Source organism: Macaca mulatta, chromosome 8, assembly GCF_049350105.2.
Source record: "Macaca mulatta isolate MMU2019108-1 chromosome 8, T2T-MMU8v2.0, whole genome shotgun sequence".
Taxonomy (NCBI): Eukaryota; Metazoa; Chordata; class Mammalia; order Primates; family Cercopithecidae; genus Macaca; species Macaca mulatta.
The window spans coordinates 9,189,252-9,210,178 of NC_133413.1; the positions used below are offsets into that span (position 1 = coordinate 9,189,252).

A 20,927-nucleotide genomic window follows, 5' to 3' on the forward strand; every position below is an offset into this window, starting at 1 on the left:
GAATAATTAATGAAGCGCAATTCCAAGGGGAATGGAGTTTCAGCAGATGCAACCAAAGTTCCCCGACATGAGAGTTCCACAGAAAGTCCACTGGATCTTCGCAAATCCAGAGAAATGACAAGGGGACCCAAGGAAATAGAGCCCCACTGGTGTCCTGGAGACTCTTCAGGCATAATGCCTGGAGTCACAGGAGGAGGTGGAGAAGGAGCCAGGCACTGAAGGACAAAGTGGTTTTGACTTTCTTCATCTGTGTTTCACCGCAGTCCATTTCACGGTGGTAGAATAAATATATTGGTTTTCTGTCGGTTTGTTGGAGTCGAAAACCTATGATTTTGTTGGTTTTTGGTGGGAGAGTTTCACTCTGGAAAAAAAAATATTCTGAAGATGGAGGTTGTCCTAGATTCGATTTCAAGGTGAGTCTACTTGATGCCAGTGAAGCATATTTTGGCATATAATACATATGGTCATATTACATTTTGTCTATATTACCTCATTTTTAAAAACCATGTCGTGAAAAATGTCAGAGTTAGATATACCAATGTTAAATTTTTGATCACGTGTCCAGAAGCACTGTAAAATGCAGCCTAGAATGCAAAATTCCCAGCCACTTCTCTGTTGAACTCTCTGCAGAGCGGCATTGCATCCAGGGGTTTTCAAGGTGCACTAGTGTGGCATGAGCTGGTCCTTGGCTTCCTGCTGAAGTTGGAATCCTGCAGATTGTTTAGGGGTGGTGTCAGCTTCTCCCATCTTTCCAGGTCATCATTAACCTCTCCTGGGCACCCACATGGACTCAGAACTTACCTAGAGTCACAGGCAGGTCTGGGAAGCTGCCCTTGAGCCTTTGTGCAGTCCATGATGGTTCCATGCCTCTGATCTGCTGGGGCACATTCTGCAGAGGGATGGGCTGGCATAAGCTGTCCCTGCCTTTCTGAAAATCACGGAGATTCCTGGTACCTGAAGCCACATAGAAATATCTGTGGAGTCTCAGGCAGGACATGGATGCCATTCACAGGCTCCTGTTCTTCCACTTAATGGCAGCAAGAGTGATTCCTGGGTTTCCTAATTGACTTCAAAACAATTTTGGTGACTTTGTTGTGTCAATGACCACTCCTGTTTCTGTGGCATCCAGTTCACCTGTAAGGTTTTTGGGGATTATGTGGAAACTCATGCATTTTTCCAGAGCCTCACTTCATCCTGGATGCTCTCAAGCATGCACAAGTGGATCCCTGCCTTGGTGGCATCTTGGAAAATTGCAGGAGACCCCTTAGGTCTAGGAGGCACTAGGAGGTCCATCAGGAATTGGGAGGGCATGTGTCTGCCCATCTGTAGTGTTAACTTCTATTCATATTCAGAATGCAGATTCTTCCTGAACTAATAAATTATCTTCATCTTGGTGTAAGTAGCCACAAAAGAATAATTCATATTAACGCCATTGATAAAAATAACTGAAAACCAACAATGAAGATAATAATGACAACGTTAATTATTATAATATTGACAGTAAAAATAAAACAAAGGCATTAGAGATTAGAGATTCCCTTAAGTGAAGGACAATGTGAAGATATAAGGATACATGAGTTGTTTGGACTCAGAGTCCAATGAAACGTGTTCCTCAAAGGCAAAGACAAGAAGCATAAGGAAAATACAAAGTTCATGGATGACCACCTGGGCTACCTTGGAACTCATGTGGGAACACTGCAGGCAAAGTGTACCTCGTCCTGGGAATGCCCACCACCCAGCCCTCACTCACCTTCATGAGGTAGGACAGCAGGATAAGGAGTCCATGCAAGGGATGCAAGACTTGTGTCACACCTGATTCAAAGAAGCACTGCTTATGACAGATGTTTATCTCCTAACACTTTGTCACCTCTAACTGCCTGGCTGCATGTCTGCCATCTGTTCTTCCTAGGTCACAGGAGGGACAGACATTACTGTCCCCCTATCTGCATACAGAGGCATTAGAGGACATTACCCTTGTTGCTTCCTCTTTGGAAAGGGGCAACATACATGGCAGATGCCATTCTCTGTCTCTTTGGAAAAGTTTGCCAGCACATTTAAGGTTTTCTTCAGCCACAGAAAGCCACCTGCTTCAAAGTCTCACCCTCCACAAGTGGCAAGCACACAATTATTAATGGAGGCAAGGGATGCACAGGCTTTGCCATTTGATTCAATTGGGACAAATAGGGGAGGCCTTCTTAGCTGAACAGCTCTGTCTGTGCGGCCAGTTGACAAAGTCAGGCTGCATTGCCATTAGACTTGCCCCTTTGCACATAAGGCTTCCCTCCAATCCTTTCCACGCATGTGGATCCTGACATTACTTCCTAACAAACATCCTGCACACTAAACTTCATCTACCTCCAGCTCCCTGGGAACCAAACCTGTGACAAAAGTGAAAAGTTTCTAGGGAAAATATGGTTTCCTTATCAGACAGGAATCAAATTCTGCTGAGCTAGAAAATAAGGTAAAGTCTGATGCCATCTCATGATTTTTTTTTATTAGGACATTACCACTGCCAGCAAGAATTATGTGCATCAATTCATGGGGGCAAAAATCATATTGGAGTGGGATGAGGTTGTTGTGAGTTGAGGAGAAATTTTGATGAATGAACTTTACCCTCAACTTGAGTTCAAGAGAGGAGATGAAGATGAAAACAGCTGGAAATAAAAGGTGTCCAAAAACATTTTTCTGGTTTTTCAAAAATCAAATTTCAAGTTGGGAGACACTATGTTTAAATTCTAAAAGGATATAGCATACTGAGAGGAAATAACTATAGATAAATTGTCCTTTTTGTAAATAATACACTTTATGATATGACAGGAGACCAAGGGACACAACACAAATTTGGAGTTAAAGAAACTAACAGACATTCTTGATACTCAGCTGTTATGGCAGAGATGCCAGAATGATGGATATCCATGTAGCAGTCCTTTTTTTTTTTTTTTTTTTTTTTTTTTGAGACGGAATCTTGATCTGTAACCAGGCTGGGGTGCAATAGTGTGATCTCAGCTCACTGCAACCTCCGCCTCCTTGGTTCAAGAAATCCTCCTGCCTCAGTCTCCCAAGTAGCTGGGACTACAGGTGGGCACCACCACACTCAGCTAATTTTTGTATTTTTAGTAGAGATGGGGTTTCACCGTGTTGGCTAGGATAGTCTCGATCTCCTGATCTTGTGATCTGCCCTCCTTGGCCTCCCAAAGGGTTGGGATTAGAGGTATGAGCCGCTATGCCCGGCCCATGTAGCAGTACTTTTGAACTTAATGGCTGAAAGCATCCACCTCCAAACTTATGTATTATATTTGCAAAAGAGTACAAACCGTGTAATGAATTTTAAAGGGAAGACAAGCCTGTGGGAATTCAACAGCCATGGCAACGTTTCGAACTTCTTTTTATTAAACATGTAAGAAGTAAGTGAAGTTCAAGACCTAACAGAATTGCCAGGAATTATTTGAAGAATTACCAAGATGACTTAGACACTATGAAATCCTTACAATGCCCTCTGGTGGAGTTTCCTCCTGGAGCCAGTGATTTTAAGCCAGAGGCAAATGTCTCTGCAGGCATAAGAATTTGACCCAAATGTACTATTCAATTTTAAATGAGATGACAATAAAATTACCTGCTATATAGTAACAACTATTTTTTTTCTTTCGGGCAGAGTCTTTGTTGCCTAGGCTAGAGCGCAGTGGGGCACTCTTGGCTCACTGCAATCTCTGCCTCCTGGGTTCAAGTGATTTTCCCACCTCATCCTCCTAAGTAGCTGGGATTATAAGCATGTGCCACCATGTCTGACTGATTTTTGTATCAGCAAAATTATTTCTGGGGTGGAGAGTTAGGGACCTTTATTCTCCCACATCCAAAAACATGTTCTCCAAACGATCTGTCAATAGAAATAACTGATACCTATATTTGCTAACCTATCTTTTTCTTTCTTTAGATTCAGAACTAGAGTGTGGAAAAGTTATATTAAGAAGGTTCTCTCAATTTTCAACACAAGTGATGGGCTAGGCACTATTCTAGGTGCTATAGATACACATTAACATACCCACAATAGTTTTGCCTTATTACCTCCTACATTCTAATAATGCACCAAAAGAAAAGTATAGATTAGCTTTTTATTTTTTTGAGATGAAGGTTAATTCTGTCACCCAGGATGGAATGCAGAGGCAGGATCTCAGCTCACTGCAACCTCTGCCTCCTGGGTTCAAGCGATTCTCCTGCCTCAGCCTCCTGAGTAGCTGGGATTACAGGCATGTGCCACCATGCCCAGAAAATTTTTGTATTTTTCAGAAAGACACCTTTCATTACGTTGGCCAGGCTGGTCTCAAACCCCTGGCCTCAAGTGATCCACGCACCTCGACCTTCCAAAGTGCTGGGATTATAAGCATGAGCCATAGTGCCCAGCCAAAGAGAATAGCTTTAAATAGCATGTATGAAACCAAAAGAAATGTATGCCCATCAATTTTATACTGTATTTGGCCAGGTGCAGAAGATCGACTTGTAGTATTGTAAGGGAATAAGGTCAGTTCACATCTAATTGTTTGGACAAGTTACCAGAAACCAAAAGTTGGAGGAGTTGTATCTTTTGAGGTGGGTTGCACAGGCAAGCAGCAAGTTGCTATCTCTCCAAAGTCCTAAACTCTTCTATTTCTCCTACTGTGGAAAAATGCATCTTCTACTTGATTTCAATTTATATAGGAAAATGCTTAATAAAACTAATAAGGGCTGCATTCTAGGGACACAGCTAGACCACACATATACTGAATCTTGATTCTGGAAATACATCTTGTTCAATGTAATTGGATTTTCATGACAACAAAAATGTAACCCTGACACAATATTGGAGAGTCAAAAGGAAAGGACATTTTGGATTGAAATTTTTTATTTTAAAATATGTCCTTGAGTTCTATTAACAATAGCTAAAACCTGGGAACAACTTAAATGTCTATCGAGAGGAAATCGATAAACAAATTATATGCATATTATAGAGTAATATTGGGCAATAAAGGGGGATGATCAACTCTATTAATCAACATCTTGGATCAATATAATCTTTCTCACCCTGAGTGGGGAAAGCTAAGCTAAAAAGTGTCCTATAATATAAATAAATGTACACAAAATTCTAGAACAGACAAACCTAATGTAAGCTAAAAAAATTTCAGAAAAGCCAGGTGCAGTGGCTCAGGCCTGTTATGCCAGCACTTTGTGAGGTGGGTGGATCACATGAGCTCAGGATTTTGAGACCAGCCTGGCCAACATGCTGAAGCTACTCCGTCTTTACCAAAAATACAAAAATTATCCCAGTGTGGTATTGTGTGCAGGAACAGAAAACCAAATACTACATATTCTCCATTAGAAGTGAGAGCTAAACATTGGGTTATACATTGTTTAACTCTCACTTATGTGGAAACAATAGACACTGGAGATTCTTAGAGAGAGGAGGGAGGGTTGGGGACAAGGCCTTAAAAACTGTCTATTGGGTATTATGTTCACTATGTGTGTGATGAGGTCATTCATACTCTAAACCTCAGCATCACACAATACATCCATGTAACAAACCTGCACATGTATCCTCTGTGTATAAAATTAAAATTAAAAAACTAAAATGAACAAACAGATATGAGTAGGAATTTCTCAAAAGAGGAGATACAAATGGACAACATATATATAAACAATTCTTACCCTCTCTAGTCATCACGGGAATGCAAATGAAAACTACCATGAAATATCACCTCACACCTGTTAGAATAGCTACTATCAAAAAGATGGATGATAACAAGTGTTGGTAAGGATGTGGAGAAAAGGGAACCTTTGTATACTGGTGGGGGGAATGTAAATTAGTATGGCCATCTTGGAAAATAGTATGGAGGTTTCTCAAAAAATTAACAATAAAAATACCATTTTGTTCCAGCAATCCCACTTATTTTATATGTATATATAAAATATATGTAATATATATATGAAGTCATTGAAATCAGCATGTGAAAGAGATATCTGCACTCCTATGTTCCTTTCAGCACTGTTCACAATAGTCAAGATATATGAAGAAGACACACATTATCATTCATTCACGGACGGATGAATTAACGTTTATATATATATATATATGTATGCACAATGGAATATTATTCAGTATTATATAATAATGAAACCCTGTCATTTGTGACAGCATCGATGGATCTGAAGGGCATGAAGTCATGTGAAATAAACCAAACACAGAATGACAAATATTGTATGATTTCACTTGTATTTGAAATCTCAAATAAACTCAGAAGCAGAGAGTAGACTGGAGGTTGCCAGGAGCTGTGGTGCAGGTAAATGAGTAGGTGTGATTACAGTACAAAGTTTTAGATATACAAACATAAATAAGTTCAGGAGGTCTAATCTACAGCATAGTGCTTATAGCTATGAATGCTGTATTGCATACTTAAAATATAATAGGAGGGTGAATTTTATGTTAATTGTTCTTACTAATAGAAAGAATAATTAGAATGGGAGGGAGAACTTCAGGAGGTGATGATTATGTTTATAATCTTGATGGTAGTGATGCTTTCACAATGTATCCTTATCCTCAAACTCACTGAGATATACACATTAAATAGGTACAGCTTTTTGAATGTAATCATATCTCAACAAAGTGTTTTTAAGGGGGGTTGGTTAAAACATTTAAAAAGGAAGGGTAGATGTTCCTTTGCCCTTCTCCCATGCCTTTTTTTCTCTCTGCTGTCTAGAATTCAGAAATAATAGGTGGGAATTTAGCAGCCAAACTAGGGTATTTTCTAAAGTATAGCAGAGCAGATACCTGGAAGGGACCTGCATCCCTAATGACATTAGAAAGTATCTGTACTAGCCTTGAATGGTGTAACTACAGGTTAATTTTAAGTGAAAAAGAAATCAACTTCTGCCTTGTTTAAGCAACTTCATTCAGGCATTAATTTTATAAACATGTAGAGACTACATACTCCTTATGAGCAGAAACAATATTTATAAATAAAACAATGGTGATAAATAAAAGAAAATAAAAAGCAGTGAAACAAAGTGGTTTAAGAGCTATACATAGTTATTTTGTTGAAAGATTCTGCTGCTAATATTATTCAATAATTTTGTATGCTGGTGCAAGTAAGGAAATTTACATTGTCTAATAAAAATTATTTATCAATTTATAAAACAGTAAACATTTCATAGAATGGGGCTAAGAATCTGCACTGCAAAATAACTTTCAGTTGATTTTATGCACAGTAATTATTGAGAATCCCCTTATCTAGATCCAACAGATCTGGACTTACATAGGTGCTATCAAGACTTAAGGAAGAAAATTTTCCTGACTCTATCTATACCTCCAGCTAGTAATAGATCTAGAGATTCAGAACTCAAATCCAGACCTCCTGCCTCTATGTGCAGTGGCCTTTCACTGTCCTGTTTCGCTTCACTTGTTAAAGAGGATTTGAGAATAAATGACCACATAATTCAACTCTCTCCTCAGCTCTGAGGAATATAGCCCTGTCCTGGCAAACAAGAAGCTCACACAGTAGTAGAGGAGGCAAATAGACATTCACTAATCTAGCATACAAGCAGTAGGCACTGTACCATAAACAAGGCACCGTGGGGGTTCAGACCAGGAGCAAAGCAGGGATTAGCAGGGCTAGTAAAGTCTGGGAAGTGTTCACTAACAAAATGTCTAATCATTAACTAAACCAAATGGTTTCTCAACATGGCCTAATTAATTGTAACTTAATATAAATGGTTGGTTGTTCATAAACCTTAATCTTTTGCCAAAATATTTGTAGCTTATGTTCCCATTTAACAAGGTTTTCTGGTCAAAACTGTGCACCCACATCTTTCTAATGAACTTAGTGTCCAATAAAACATGGACTTTCAGTCATCCCATGAAGGTGATTTTGCATGCATAGTACATCTCTGTCTGTGAATATGCCTAATGAGGTATGGAAGGACATTTATTATCCAAACAAAGACATTCCACTGGTGCTAGAGAGCTACAGACGGAAGTTTTTTTCTGCCTACTGGAAATAAAGCCAAGCTTTCTTCTTCCTTCAGCAGTGAGGATTGCTGTCCTCCTCTTTATCGTTCTCTCTCTCTCTCTTTTTTTTTAATGGGCCAAACTCTACCAAATAACAAGATAAACTTTGTGTAAGCCTTGGTAAGAGTAGAGTGTCCGACACCTTATGGTGCTATAATACTCAAAGCAAAAGCAAAATCACCTATGACCAGAAAAGGGAGTCACAGGAAATCTAGAAGACTTATTGGCCAAGAGACCTGCAGCCTCATAATTCATTAGCTCTCCATAAGAACTCTCACGTGAAATGAAGTCAGTGGTGTTTCAAGTGCTTGAAACCCTCGTTACTCTACCTCTAAATGTGAATTAATTAGGCAAGTTAACTAGCAGTGACTAGACCTCAAAAGCAAGATAATCAGGCATTATTCTACTAAATATTGGTCTCCATAACTCCTCTATTTTCTTTAGGAAAAGTTAGTTAGCCTAAGACATTTGGCATAAGGGCTATGCCAAAGCTATGTTGGGGTCAGCCAGGAAGGATTCCTGGGGGTCTCCTTGAAAATATTACAATAATCGAAGAAATCTTCAACCTATTGCCCCTCAGTACTGTTGGTCCCTTGTACTTGATTTTTCCCCTTAAGTTTTATTCCAATTTCTAACATTATCATTCCCTCTTCCTTCTCAGCAACTAGTCCTCCAAAGTAGAACTTAAACAGTGACCAGACATGGCCCTGCAACAAAGCATATCCTTCTACATTTAGCATGCAATCATGAATCACAGGTATAAGACCCCTTGAACAGACATGGTTTTGGTGACTACATGTAGGACTTATTGCTTTTACCCAAGAAGAGGATCAGGCATCCTAAGTAGCTCAGAAATTTTTCTGGAGCTCTTGAATGTGTAGAGGCAAGAAAGACTAAGCAACCTGTTGCCTTACATGAGGCATACTATCTTCTTATGTTTTCTTTTGAATTCAGGATTTCAAGGTTGGGGAAGGAGTGGGAAAGTAGCCATGGACATGTGAGAATGTGGATGATCCTTTTACATTGTCAGGAATGGTCAAATTCTATGCTTTATGTTGTTTGCTAAAAGACACTTTCCAAAGCTTTCAACAGAAAATATAATGGCACACATGCCTATTCTTGGTGAACCCAGACTTTTTATCTAGTCTGTGATAGTCAGTTTCGAAGGACTGCTTAGGGTAATGAATCCTTCAAGTTGTAAAGATGAAGGGCAGTTTTTGGACAATTCCCATTTTGCTGTAGGAAAACTAATCTGGAAGAAGAAAAAGGGAGAGATCGAAGTGGGAGAGAACGGAGGTGGAAAATGAGTTCAGTTGATCAAATATTTGTTAAGCACCCACTGTATGTCGGGCCCTTACAAGGAAGCAAGCAAAGAACAAAAGGCATGTGATGGCCTTGCTCCTAAGAAGCCAGAGGCCAGTAACCTGGATTGCTATAGACCAGAAAAACATCCACAAGCTCCTACAACACAGCACTGGCATAGGATGAAGAAGAAGTTTCTTTCTATGAGATCAATAGCATACAACCAAATAAGAAAGTCAAAAGTTACACAAAGTTCAAAAACCTAAGGCACCAACCTTTAAGAGATCTGATTATCGGTGGTGACTTTGGAAGGAAAGTTATTATTAGGATTATTTTAGTACTAAGAGTTTTGAGCTGTCTATCCAACATTTTCATCTGCACCTCTGTCTTGGTAATACTGTGTGTGTGTGTGCGTGCGTGTGTGTGTGTGCGTGTGCTTTTTCACATGTTTGAAATATATTATCTATCCCACACTCCACATAGGTTTGGGGGTTAATTACATACAGGCTGATCTGAATCTATACTCTTAGGAACGGAGTTAAGCTACTCTATCACATTGTGAAGAGTTGATATGTAAGAGACTCTGAACATCTTATAAATTACCTTTAAAATGTTTCCTTTTTTGTGAAGGGAAGAATAAGTATTTGTAAACAAATGCAAAAACATCTTTAACTAAACAAAAGAACATTTAGTTAACCTTGTTGTGATTAGCAGAGAGGATAGCTGCAGACACTATAAAATCACTCAGCAACAAGATTTGACAAAACCTTAAAGATGGCTCTATTTTCCCTGTTTTATACAGGAAAATATTAAGGCCCTGGGAATTGAAGTACTTTTCCCAACAGTGGAGTAAATGTCAGAGTCAAGGCTGTGTTTTACATCTCGGTTTCCCCACACATCCCACCCTATGGTTCTGTTGTGCTGTTCCTTTGTGTGACTCCTCAAAGCCTGGTTAAAGGTGATACCGTATCAAATTGTATTAACTCAGTAGCACAAAACACCAGGGAATTGATTTATAAGAGTATTGACCTTGTGGCATTACTGAAGACCCATCTGATTAGTAGTTATCAAGTAGTCACCCTGGCTAAATATGTGGGTTTGATTTTTAATTTTGAAAATGAAAAATATTTTAAAATATATGTCTTACATCCATATCCCAAGGAAACTTTAATCAAGTTTTAAAACTTCCAAATTTAGATAAACTCATGTTTTTTGTTGTTTTAATTTTCACTCAATGAAAATAGAAAAAAACTAATTGGATAGAACAGCACAGCAGAAGCATTACTTATAGCCAAAAATGGGATGCAAGAAGACTGAAGAAGAAAATGCAGGACAGTGCTTTAAAAAGCAGTCTAATGAAAAGTGGGGTCTCCTCAGGATGTCCTTAGGTAGACATTGCAGCAGAACTGCAAAGTTTTCTTTAGAAGGCTGGGGAAGAGAGGAGGAAAAAGAGAAGGGGCAAGAGTGGAAACTAGAATGAGGCTCAGAATACCAAGCGTTAGTGCTGTCCCTATCACCTTCCTCACTTGATCACTGGGTGATCTTGGGCAAGTTTCTTCCTTTCCCTCAGCTCATTTCCTCATCTGTAAGGTAAGTTACTAGACAAGGTAGCCTTTGATGTTCATTGTAACTCTAACTTATCTTCCCCAAGCAAATAGCTGGGAAAGACACTGTGCCCACAATATGCAAGACACAAGGTTCACAAGCAAAGAACAAATAAAATCAAAAGATTTTTTAAAACCCCTGATGTAACTTGAATTCTTACAAATAAGCAATGGTACATCATACTTTTACAAAGACCTTTTGTGATTTCATTTTTAAAATCATTTCAAGTTTTATTTTACTTCATATTAAGATAATGGGAGATAAATTGTTAAATGGGTTCATGCAGGAATATATGTAAGAGACACAAAAATCCAAAATAGTAATTGTTATATTAGTAGTTCCCTTTACTGAGGGGGAGCAGACAAAGGAATGTTAGAAAAAGCGTCATAAAGTGGATTATATAGAATGTGCTTTAAAAGAGTATTTTATTGGGTGGGAAAGGGCAATATGGGGAGTTATTGTTCAAGGGTTAAAGCTATGCAAAATGAGTCAATGACAGAGATAGGCTCTAAAACATAGTACCTATAGTTAATAATGAGGTATTTTGTATTTAACAATTTGTTAAGAGGGTCGATCTTAGGGGTTCTGACAACAACAACAACAACAATAAAGGGAAGTAGGAAACATTTGGAGGTGATGGATATATTATTACCAGGATATTGGTTGTGGTAACAAGAGTAATATATATGTGCAAATTTCCCAAACTATATCTATTAATTACGTACAGTTTTTGTATAACAATTTTACTTCAGTTCCTACTATATTACCTGGCAAACAATACTTTATACTTAAAGTAAGAGCAATGATTATTGCATGTGCATGTTGAAAATAATAAGGAAAGCAGGTGACAATAAGACATCCTGAGTCTTTTGGAAATAAACAGCATTCACCTGCTTTCTCATCCATTGAGATATCACCACATTTATGTACTTGTGTGTCCCTGGAAGTTTCTTGTGGGAGATTTAGTTATTCTCTTTTCGTTAGGCTCTACTAACCAAGAACAAATCACAGACTCAGACAGCATCATAAAAAGGCCCAGACCCACGATGTCCAGAGACTCCAGGCTCAACCCACATTGATGCTGGCCCTTCAGCCATGAGACTCCATTTGCTTCTCCTTATTCTCCTTCTTTTTTCAATTCTTTTATCCCCAGGTAAGTTGGTAGCTGATTACTATAAGGTTCTGCAGATTAGAAGGCTATATCCCTGGCCAGACAAGATCCTAGAATCAGTCCTGTGGGTTCAAGAACCTAATATTTACAGCTTCACTAGGATTATAATAGGGAAAAATAGAAAAGAGACTCATTTAGCAGTAGCTCCTGTTGATAAGATTCGATCCATGTTTTTTGATCTAGTGAGTGGATATAATAATGGATGCTGCTGAAATTCAATCCTGTCAGATCAAACTGCCTACATATAAATTTCCATGCCCCACCAAGGCATCTCAAGATACAAAGTAAGGATACAACAGAATGTGACCTCAATGAGATGCCTTTGTGGGACCTGGAAATTTATATGCAGGCAGTTAGATCTGATAGGATTGAATTTCAGCAGCATTTATTATTATATTTGCTCACTAGGTCAAAAGAGATGGATGGAATTCTATCAGTAGGAGCTACTGCTAAATGAGTGTTGACAAATCTGAAAGTTTTATTTTAAGAGACAAACAGAAAAATTATAATCCTAGAATAAGTGAAAATTATATGAGAGACTTTTCAAAATAAATTATATTTTATGTGGCTATGAATAAAAAATGATTTGCAAAGTGAAACTTAGGACTAGAAAGGAGAGTTAGAGGAACTTCAGACAAGTGAATTAATAATAAGTAAAGATGCCAAGAAGTGACGCTCATGGTATATTACAGGTAACCACACAGAAATGGGTAACATCACTTTCAATACTAAAACAGCTAAAATTTAATGGGCTAAGCATGCATTTTGAGGGCTTCTGGGAAAAAAACAGCATAATAAACCTAAAGAAGATAAAGGGAAAGTTATAAATATAAAATATTAATTAATAAAACAAATGAGAAAAAAACTAATATTTTTAAAAATGTTTTTCATAAAGTCTCATATACTTTATAATAACCTGGCAACACTGGACAAATGAGAACATGCTTAAAGTAACTATTGCAGGAATGAAAGGTTAATGTCAAAACAGATGTTTCAGAGATTCAAATAATTTTTTAAAAAATATATTTGTGTATTATATTCCATCTTTGCTGTGTACTTGGGTATTTTCCTGTTGCAGTTCACTATATCATGTGTCATCAATTGTGACTGTGTCATCAATTTTTATGCTAGTAAATTATTACCATCAGCATACAAATATGCTGTTAAGTATGTCCTTGCTTTTCTTCTGATGCCAGCTGTCATCCTATTTTTTGCTCTAGTTTTCAGCAAAACATCTTAAAATAGTTGTCCATACTCTCTGTCTTCAATTCCTCTCCTCTCATTGTCTCTTAAATATATCCCAGTCGGGCTCTCTCCCCCTTTTTCAATCATGTTATTGACACCACTTTTGTCAAAGTTACCAATAATCTCCATATTGCTAGATCCAATGATCATTTTTCACTACAACTTTAATTGGCCTATTAGCAGCATTTGACACAAATAATCACTTCCTTCTTCATAGTATACTTTCTTCACTTGGCTTCCAGGACAGCACATTCACTTGATTCTCAGCCTATCTCACTGGAGCTACCACTTCAGCTTCCTTTGTTTCTTCCTCATCTTTTCCCATCACACTTCCTATTGGAGAGCTCCAGAGCTCAGTTCCTGATTCTCTTCTCTTCTCCCTCACCACACACTCTGGAGGGGCTCAGCAAGTCTCATCATTTTCAATTCTCCTTTTGGACCTCCTTTTGAACTGCAGGCTTATAATAAATTATCCAGCTGCATAACTGGCATATCTACTTGGACACTTAATTTCAAAAGTCATAGATATCCAAAACTGAACTCATGATTTTCCCTCATAAACCCCTACATACAGATTTTCTCTTCTTGCAGAATGCCATGGTCAGCACTGAAGCCTCTCTTAGCTCTCCTGTACACTTTCATCCTCAGCAAGCCTCTATCTCTGCACCTCAAGAACCTCTCAGGGCTCCCATCCCTTGCCCAGCCTTGGGCAGTAGCTGCCTCACACTCAGTGAAAGACCAGAGAATCTGCTTCTCTCATCTACCTGCCCTGCCCTGCCTTCAGACCTCATCAGGCCCCTCTGCTTATGCACCTGTGAGAAAAGAGAATGAAGGGGGGCTTGTCTCAGCTCCTCACCCACTCCCCAGTAACAGAGGATTTTACCCGATTCTCACAGTAAGACCTTTAGCTTGCTCTCACCTCAAATTGCAGCAGTTCCTACATGCCTGTCCCTCAAAAGTGTCTCAGGTAGTTCTGCTCTCCATCCGATCTTACCTAAGAGCACACAAGATAGGTCATGAAAAAACCATTAGTGGGGCCGGGCGCGGTGGCTCACGCTTGTAATCCCAGCACTTTGGGAGGCCGAGGTGGGCAGATCACGAGGTCAGTGGCTAACACGGTGAAACCCGGTCTCTACTAAATACAAAAAATTAGCCGGGCATGGTGGCATGCGCCTGTAGTCCCAGCTACTCGGGAGGCTGAGTCAGGAGAATCGCTTGAACCCTGGAGGCGGAGGTTGCAGTGAGAGGAGATCACGCCATTGCACTCCAGCCTGGGCGACAGAGTGAGACTCCAGAGAGAGAGAGAGAGAGAGAGAGAGAGAGAGAGAGAGAGAGAGAGAGAGAAAGGAAAGAAGGAAGGAAGGAAGGAGAAAGAAAGAAAAGAAAGAAAGAGAGAAAGAGAAAGAAAGAAAGAAAGAAAGAAAGAAAGAAAGAAAGAAAGAAAGAAAGAAAGAAAGAAAGAAAGAAAGAAAGAAAAGCATTAGTGAGGGAAAGTGAGTGAGAGTGAGTGTGTTTGGGCCCCTACTGATGATGCTAAACTATCACAAGCCCACACTCAGTCTTTCAACATTTGCTGGAGATTCACTTGTTTCCTTGTTATCTCCATCAAGGGCAGCTTCCTCCTGCTTCTGCTGCTGCAACTCAGCTAGGCACAAAGCATCTGCGGATCCGTTCTTTTTTCAGCAGGGCTTCATCACTCTGAATTTAATTAGCTTTTTTTGAGACCTCGGTTCTGTGTTTTAAAATGAAATCTATGATCTATAGATTATCCAGCTTATTCTCTTTGTCAGGGCAAGAGCATTTTTCTATAACTTTCTAAATTCTAAACAAAAGTAAAAGTTCACTTCTTTTCAGAATCCCCACGTGTCAGAAAGTGTTACTATTATCATCAGTTTAGTGATATTTATGGAATTCCAAGTTGACTCTAATATCAGCATTTGGGTTAAATTCTTTCTTTGTGATATGTAGCCTTTGAAATTTTATTGGCTGCAGATCTCTTGGTAGTGAACAATTTTAATTTTTCTCTGTCAATTTCATATTGTGATTTTTGATCTTGAAAGACAGCATTACTAAGTACCCAATTCTATATTAACAGTTATTTGCTCTCGACATTTGTTGATACTAGTTTACTCATTTTTAGTTTTTGCTTTACTATAATAATCAGATAAATATTATTTCATTATAAATTGTCCTTTTTTCAATGTTTGTATGGTCTGGTGTTTGGTGTTAATGTTTTATAATTTAACTAAAGTGAGTTTATTTTTATATCATCTGTTAGAAATATATTCTTTGAATCAATGGATTTATACCTTTTCTTAATTTCTTTTTGAGAATCTCTTGAAATGGCGAATGCTTTTACACTTCTCTCCCCCCATATTTGGATTAAATAAATGTTAGACCTTGTGTTTCCATGCTACATTCTGGGTATATCATTTAAACATTTTTTTTTGTTCACTAGTTATCCTCTTACCTGTGTCTAATATATCATTAATAACTTGCATTTATTTTTAAAATATTTTTTGTTTCAGACCTGCCTTTTTTTTTTTTTTTTTTTTTTTTTTTGGAGATGGAGACTCGCTCTGTTGCCCAGGCTGGAGTGCAGTGGTGCGATCTCGGCTCACTGCAACCTCCACCTCCCGGGTTCAAGCGATTCTTCTATCTCAGCCTCCTGAGTAGCTGGGACTACAGGCACCCACCACCATGCTTGGCTAATTTTTATATATATATTTTTTAGTAGAGACAACGTTTCACCATCTTGGGCATGCTGGTCTTGAACTCCCGACCTCGTGATCCACCCATCTTGGCCTCCCAAAGTGCTGGGATTACAGGCATGAGCCACCACGCCCAGCCAGACCTGCCCATTTTTTCTATCATCTATATTGTTTTACTATTGTTTTTACATCTTTGTAATAGTAGATTGTTTCTTTAAACAATTGATACATACCTGCTTAATTATTTCTCCACATTGACGATTTCAATACATTTAGTTTTAAAGGGTCTAGATATGCTATTCATTTCATTAACTTTTATTCATGGTGTCTTGCTTACCTGATCATTTTTAATACTGAACTCATTGTTCATCCTTAACCTGACATCATTTTATGGTCTGAAATGAGAATGCTACTATCCAGACTTCCTCTGTGAAGCTGACTCAATGCTTTAACTCAATATAGAAGTTTCAGCATTAACAAACTGGAATTTCTGATGGCCCAAGAGTCAATAGTACCATCATTAGCATTACTGATAATAGCAGATCTTCCCAGAAGATCTGGGAAACCCTCACCCCCCTCCATCAGCTATCCAATACAAAGTGCCCACTGCTCAAGCTCCAGTTCACAGACTATTTTTGTGTTTGAAAGAAGAGATATTTTAAGAACTTGCCTAACCATTTTCAGGGATAGAAATGTTTCAAAGACATCCTCTACTATATATTTGTTCTACAGCAGCAGTCACTTGAGAGCAGCTAACTTGCAGGCATGGCCAAAAGCCTAAATCTTTCTTTCATTCTAGTCACACCTATTTTGTATCTTTGGGGGATATCTCAGATTCAGATGCATTCATAGTATTCTATGATTTGGGACACTACTATAGATTCTTCAAAATGTTACAACATTCTAATGGTATTTTGGGAGGTATAGAAGGAGAGGAAAAACAACGGGCTCAAGTCTCCCCTGACTTCTCTTCTTACAATATGTTTCATTGTTCAAAACTTTTAGAACTACATTAATACAGCATTGACAGTGGGCATTCTTCTTTTCCTTCTGACTTTAATAGGATTGAAGGAAGTGTTTTGCTATGAAATTGCTATATGGGTTGTATTCAGACAAATTTTGACTTTGTAAAGGCAATCTTCTCCTCATTATTTTTAAATGCTTACCAGGATTCACAGTATTATTTTCAGTTCTCCCTGTTTAAAGGCATATTTAAATAACTTGATGACTTGGATATATTATATATGTTACTCTGCTACAGAAACAGAAAAACCACCACCAAATTATATTCTAAGATACTTTGTACACCAATTGCACCATCTTTTTTTATCTAAGACATTCAATTCTTCCACAGGTGGGAGCACATGAATTAGCATCATTTACTACTTGTAGCTTTCACTACAGACTTTCAGACTTATGACGCCTAAAATAAATAGAATACTTCTAGCTGGGTTTAAAAGCTACAAATAAACAGAGGAAATATACACTATTTTGAAAGTACCACTTGAGTGTTATGCATGTATTTCAATATTATGTTGCTAATTTTAATTGTTCAAAGTTAAAGAGCTTAAACCTCCCCCTCACACATTCCTGAATCACCCATTACTCCCACACATACATTGTTCGATACAGCATAAACCTAAGTAAATAAAGATGTGGCAGAATGAAAAAAAAAAATAACGTTATACCATTCTCATCTGTGAATGGCATCAGTAGACAGATGTGAATAAAAGTGATGTGATTATAATTTTTAAAATCATATTTAGTAAGATCCATTTATTATTAAATGAACATTAGGTTACTTAATGAATAATAAATCTTTGACACAATGAAAACTCTTAATGCAGAGTGAGACCAAAATGAAGGTAATAACTGTTTTTTTCCTAACCCTTGCTTTAGTTGGTCTTTCCACCAGACTGTCACTTTATTTTAAGGATATTATAATAGCACAAAGCCACCAGCTTTACCATTAGAGAGATCTTCATTAAATTATCTTTGTTGTAATAAAGTTCATCTGGAGGAAATACTGGTCTGGACACAATAATAAATGTTAAGCTTTCTAATATTTTCCACTTTTAGACATAAATTGAAAGGATCATTTATAATGTCAAAAATATACTTTTTTCTCACTAATCTATCCTATGACTAAGACACTATTAGCAATTAAAGTAGATAGAGCAAATCTAAATGTGGAGAGAAAAAGTAATTTCCACTTATGTTTGAACAGATGAAAGCACGAATAAATTGAAAGCCTGAAATATTAGCGAGGGGGAATAAAATCACTTGGGGGAGCAAGAGCAGGATATACCAGCCTTTAACTCTACACTTCCCCCAAGAAAAAATATATAGATAGCTATGTACAAACCAAAATAGCCCTGGGAGGGTTCAAGGGACCACTTAAGAAACTACGGCAACACAGTGAAGCCAAAAAAAAAAAAAAGAAAGAAAAAAGAAAGAGAGAGAGAGAGTGAAAGAACAAAAAAAAAAAAAACAACGAATAGCCATATAGAAAAAAACAACTGCTGAAATCAGCATACCTGAGACAGCAGAAACATCTTTTTTGGCTAGGAACGCAAAAAGCAGAAAGGGACTATCAGTATCAGCCACAAGGTGGAGCCATCATGGCCCTCAGTAACCCACTCTGGCGGAAGACACTGGCATTTTTGCCCTGCAGTAAGCAACAGCCATTTCTGAGAGAAAACCCAGAGGAAAAGATGAAGACGTACCATCCCCTCCCACATCCCTTTTCCCCCACCAAAAAGACCGTGACTGTTGTGCCAAACCAGGATTGGAACTACTACCTTTCTTAATCTGCATGTGTCTCTGACATATGAGCAGCAACCATTTCAAAAGCTCCCACATAAAAATGCTCATACTAAATGTATTCTGGTACTGAAGAGTGTTTATGGATTTACATTCCATTTGTGGACTGACTATCTCACTGGATCTTCTTTCCTGCAGTAAGTGGTGGTTTGGGTGCTGCTGAAGGTCATTGTCTCAATTTGTCTGGTGTTTGCAGAAGAGATGTCTGCAAAGTAGTAGAAGATCAAATTGGTGCCTGCCGAAGAAGGATGAAGTGCTGTAGAGCATGGTGGATTTTAATGCCAATTCCAACACCACTTATCATGTCAGATTATCAAGAACCCCTTAAACCTAAGTTGAAATGAAACTGACGTAAAATAAAAATACATCCAAAGTGAAGTTATTTGCATCTAAGAATATTGAAATGTACATATTAAGTACTTCCATCTTGATAATCATCTTGTATTTTCACTTATCAACATAAATGAATAAATACTAATTTCAAATATACCCAATACTATTTCTTTGTGAGTCATTAACAGATCTTAACAAAACCTTTAAAAATGAGAAAACTGTTATTTTTGTTTTCCAAGATGGTGGATTGAAGGCATTGTTAGCCTGCCTCTTGCACTTGGAAAGACAAAATGGTGTGTAGAGATTCACACTGAACTTTCTTTCAAGAAGCAATACAGGAACTTAACAGGAAAATTGAAATAAGCCACAGACCATTTGAAAGAAGCAGCAGGATGCAGCTTACACCATAAGCTAGGCAGAAAATTTTGAGTTTCCAGGGTGTGAGAGGGGGATAAAGTGACTGTAAGATATACACTTCCATTGGGAAACCTATCAATCTAGGCCATAGGGGAAGGCCTTAATCCTACTCAGGGCTGGAGTTGATTTAGTGAAGAGTGGCGAGTATATGAGGAGTGGCATTGGGATGTGCTTTGAGTCTCCAGCACATTTCCAGTTTCTGGCAGGGTGGAGGGAAGCCATTTCTGATTCTACCTCAGAGAGGACCTCCCAGAAGTCTGCCAGCTAACTCAAATGGTGGTCACAGGTTGAGAGAACCTCCCAACTGAAATGTTTGATATAATCTTGTGTGGGGACAAACTCCCCAGGCCAGAACTGAGAGGTGAGTGGGACGTGTGATGCAGCAGCAAGCACAGGAGTTGGATGCCCCTGCTCTGCAGGTGGATCAGGAGGGGTGTGGCCTGAAGGCTGCAGTTACTATCTCAATAGGAGAGGCTTATGGTATGGGTCAGTTTTGAGCTCTGAGTTCAGACTTCTTGAAACTTAGCTAGCTACTCCCAGTGGAACACTGTGGGTGTGAGACCTGCCTCGCCAAGGATGTGGGGGCTGGATGGGGCTTACTGCCAAGCTGCTACTCCCCATTCTTCATATGGACTCTCCTTGTACACAGGCAGACGCAGCTTCACTTCTCTCTGGAAAATTACCCCAGTGGCCCAAGAACTGCCTTCCAATTCCCACTGGAGCCACTGCTTGTCCCACACATAGAGAGCCAGAGCATCACTTTACCTGACCTAGTTCCCACCTGGTTTTGCTCGACCACCTACCCTGGTAGATTAACACAAATAACAGAAGAAATTTTAGAAGCCCTTTGGCTCTACCCGTTCCCTGAGACGCCAGAGTACCTCCCATGGGTAACATAAGGCAAGTCCAAATCTCACCACTACCACCACTACCACCACAGCTGGCAGTCTTTTGCAAGCGCCACCTCCTGGCTGAAGGCCAACTGACACAGTCCATTAGAGCATCTTGAATTCAGAACATTCGATGTCATGGCAGGCCGGGGAGCCTCCTCTGCCCTAATTTGGCTCTCTATCACACATTTTCATACACACACACACACAAAAGTCACACACACTCACACATCAACCTACTGGCAAACCAAGGTAAAAAAAAAAAACACACACACACACACACACACACACAAACCTGCTCAATTCAGGCCATTATCCCTGATGAACATCGATGCAAAAATTCTCAATAAAATACTGGCAAACCGAATCCAGCAGCACATCAAAAAGCTTATCCACCA

The 20,927-nt window shown here is 38.7% G+C and overlaps 2 protein-coding genes across 5 annotated transcripts in view; one reads left to right on the forward strand and one right to left on the reverse strand.

The window, feature by feature from the left end:
- The window catches only part of LOC114680170 (SH3 domain and tetratricopeptide repeat-containing protein 1-like), a 131,242-nt gene that overhangs the window by 74,140 nt on the left and 36,175 nt on the right, over positions 1-20,927 (reverse strand). The window lies entirely within an intron of this gene.
- On the forward strand, positions 12,035-19,233 carry LOC114675946 (beta-defensin 109). The gene is made up of 2 exons (XM_077942960.1): positions 12,035-12,092; positions 19,028-19,233. Exons 1-2 carry the CDS (start codon positions 12,035-12,037, stop codon positions 19,231-19,233), a joined length of 264 nt encoding a protein of 87 aa, XP_077799086.1.

Excerpts from the sequence above, each read along its gene's own strand:
- LOC114675946 (XM_077942960.1), top strand. The coding sequence starts at position 12,035 with ATGAGACTCCATTTGCTTCTCCTTATTCTCCTTCTTTTTTCAATTCTT. Across the intron at positions 12,093-19,027 it reads TTCAATTCTTTTATCCCCAG|TAAGTGGTGGTTTGGGTGCT; the intron begins GTAAGTTGGTAG and ends TCTTTCCTGCAG.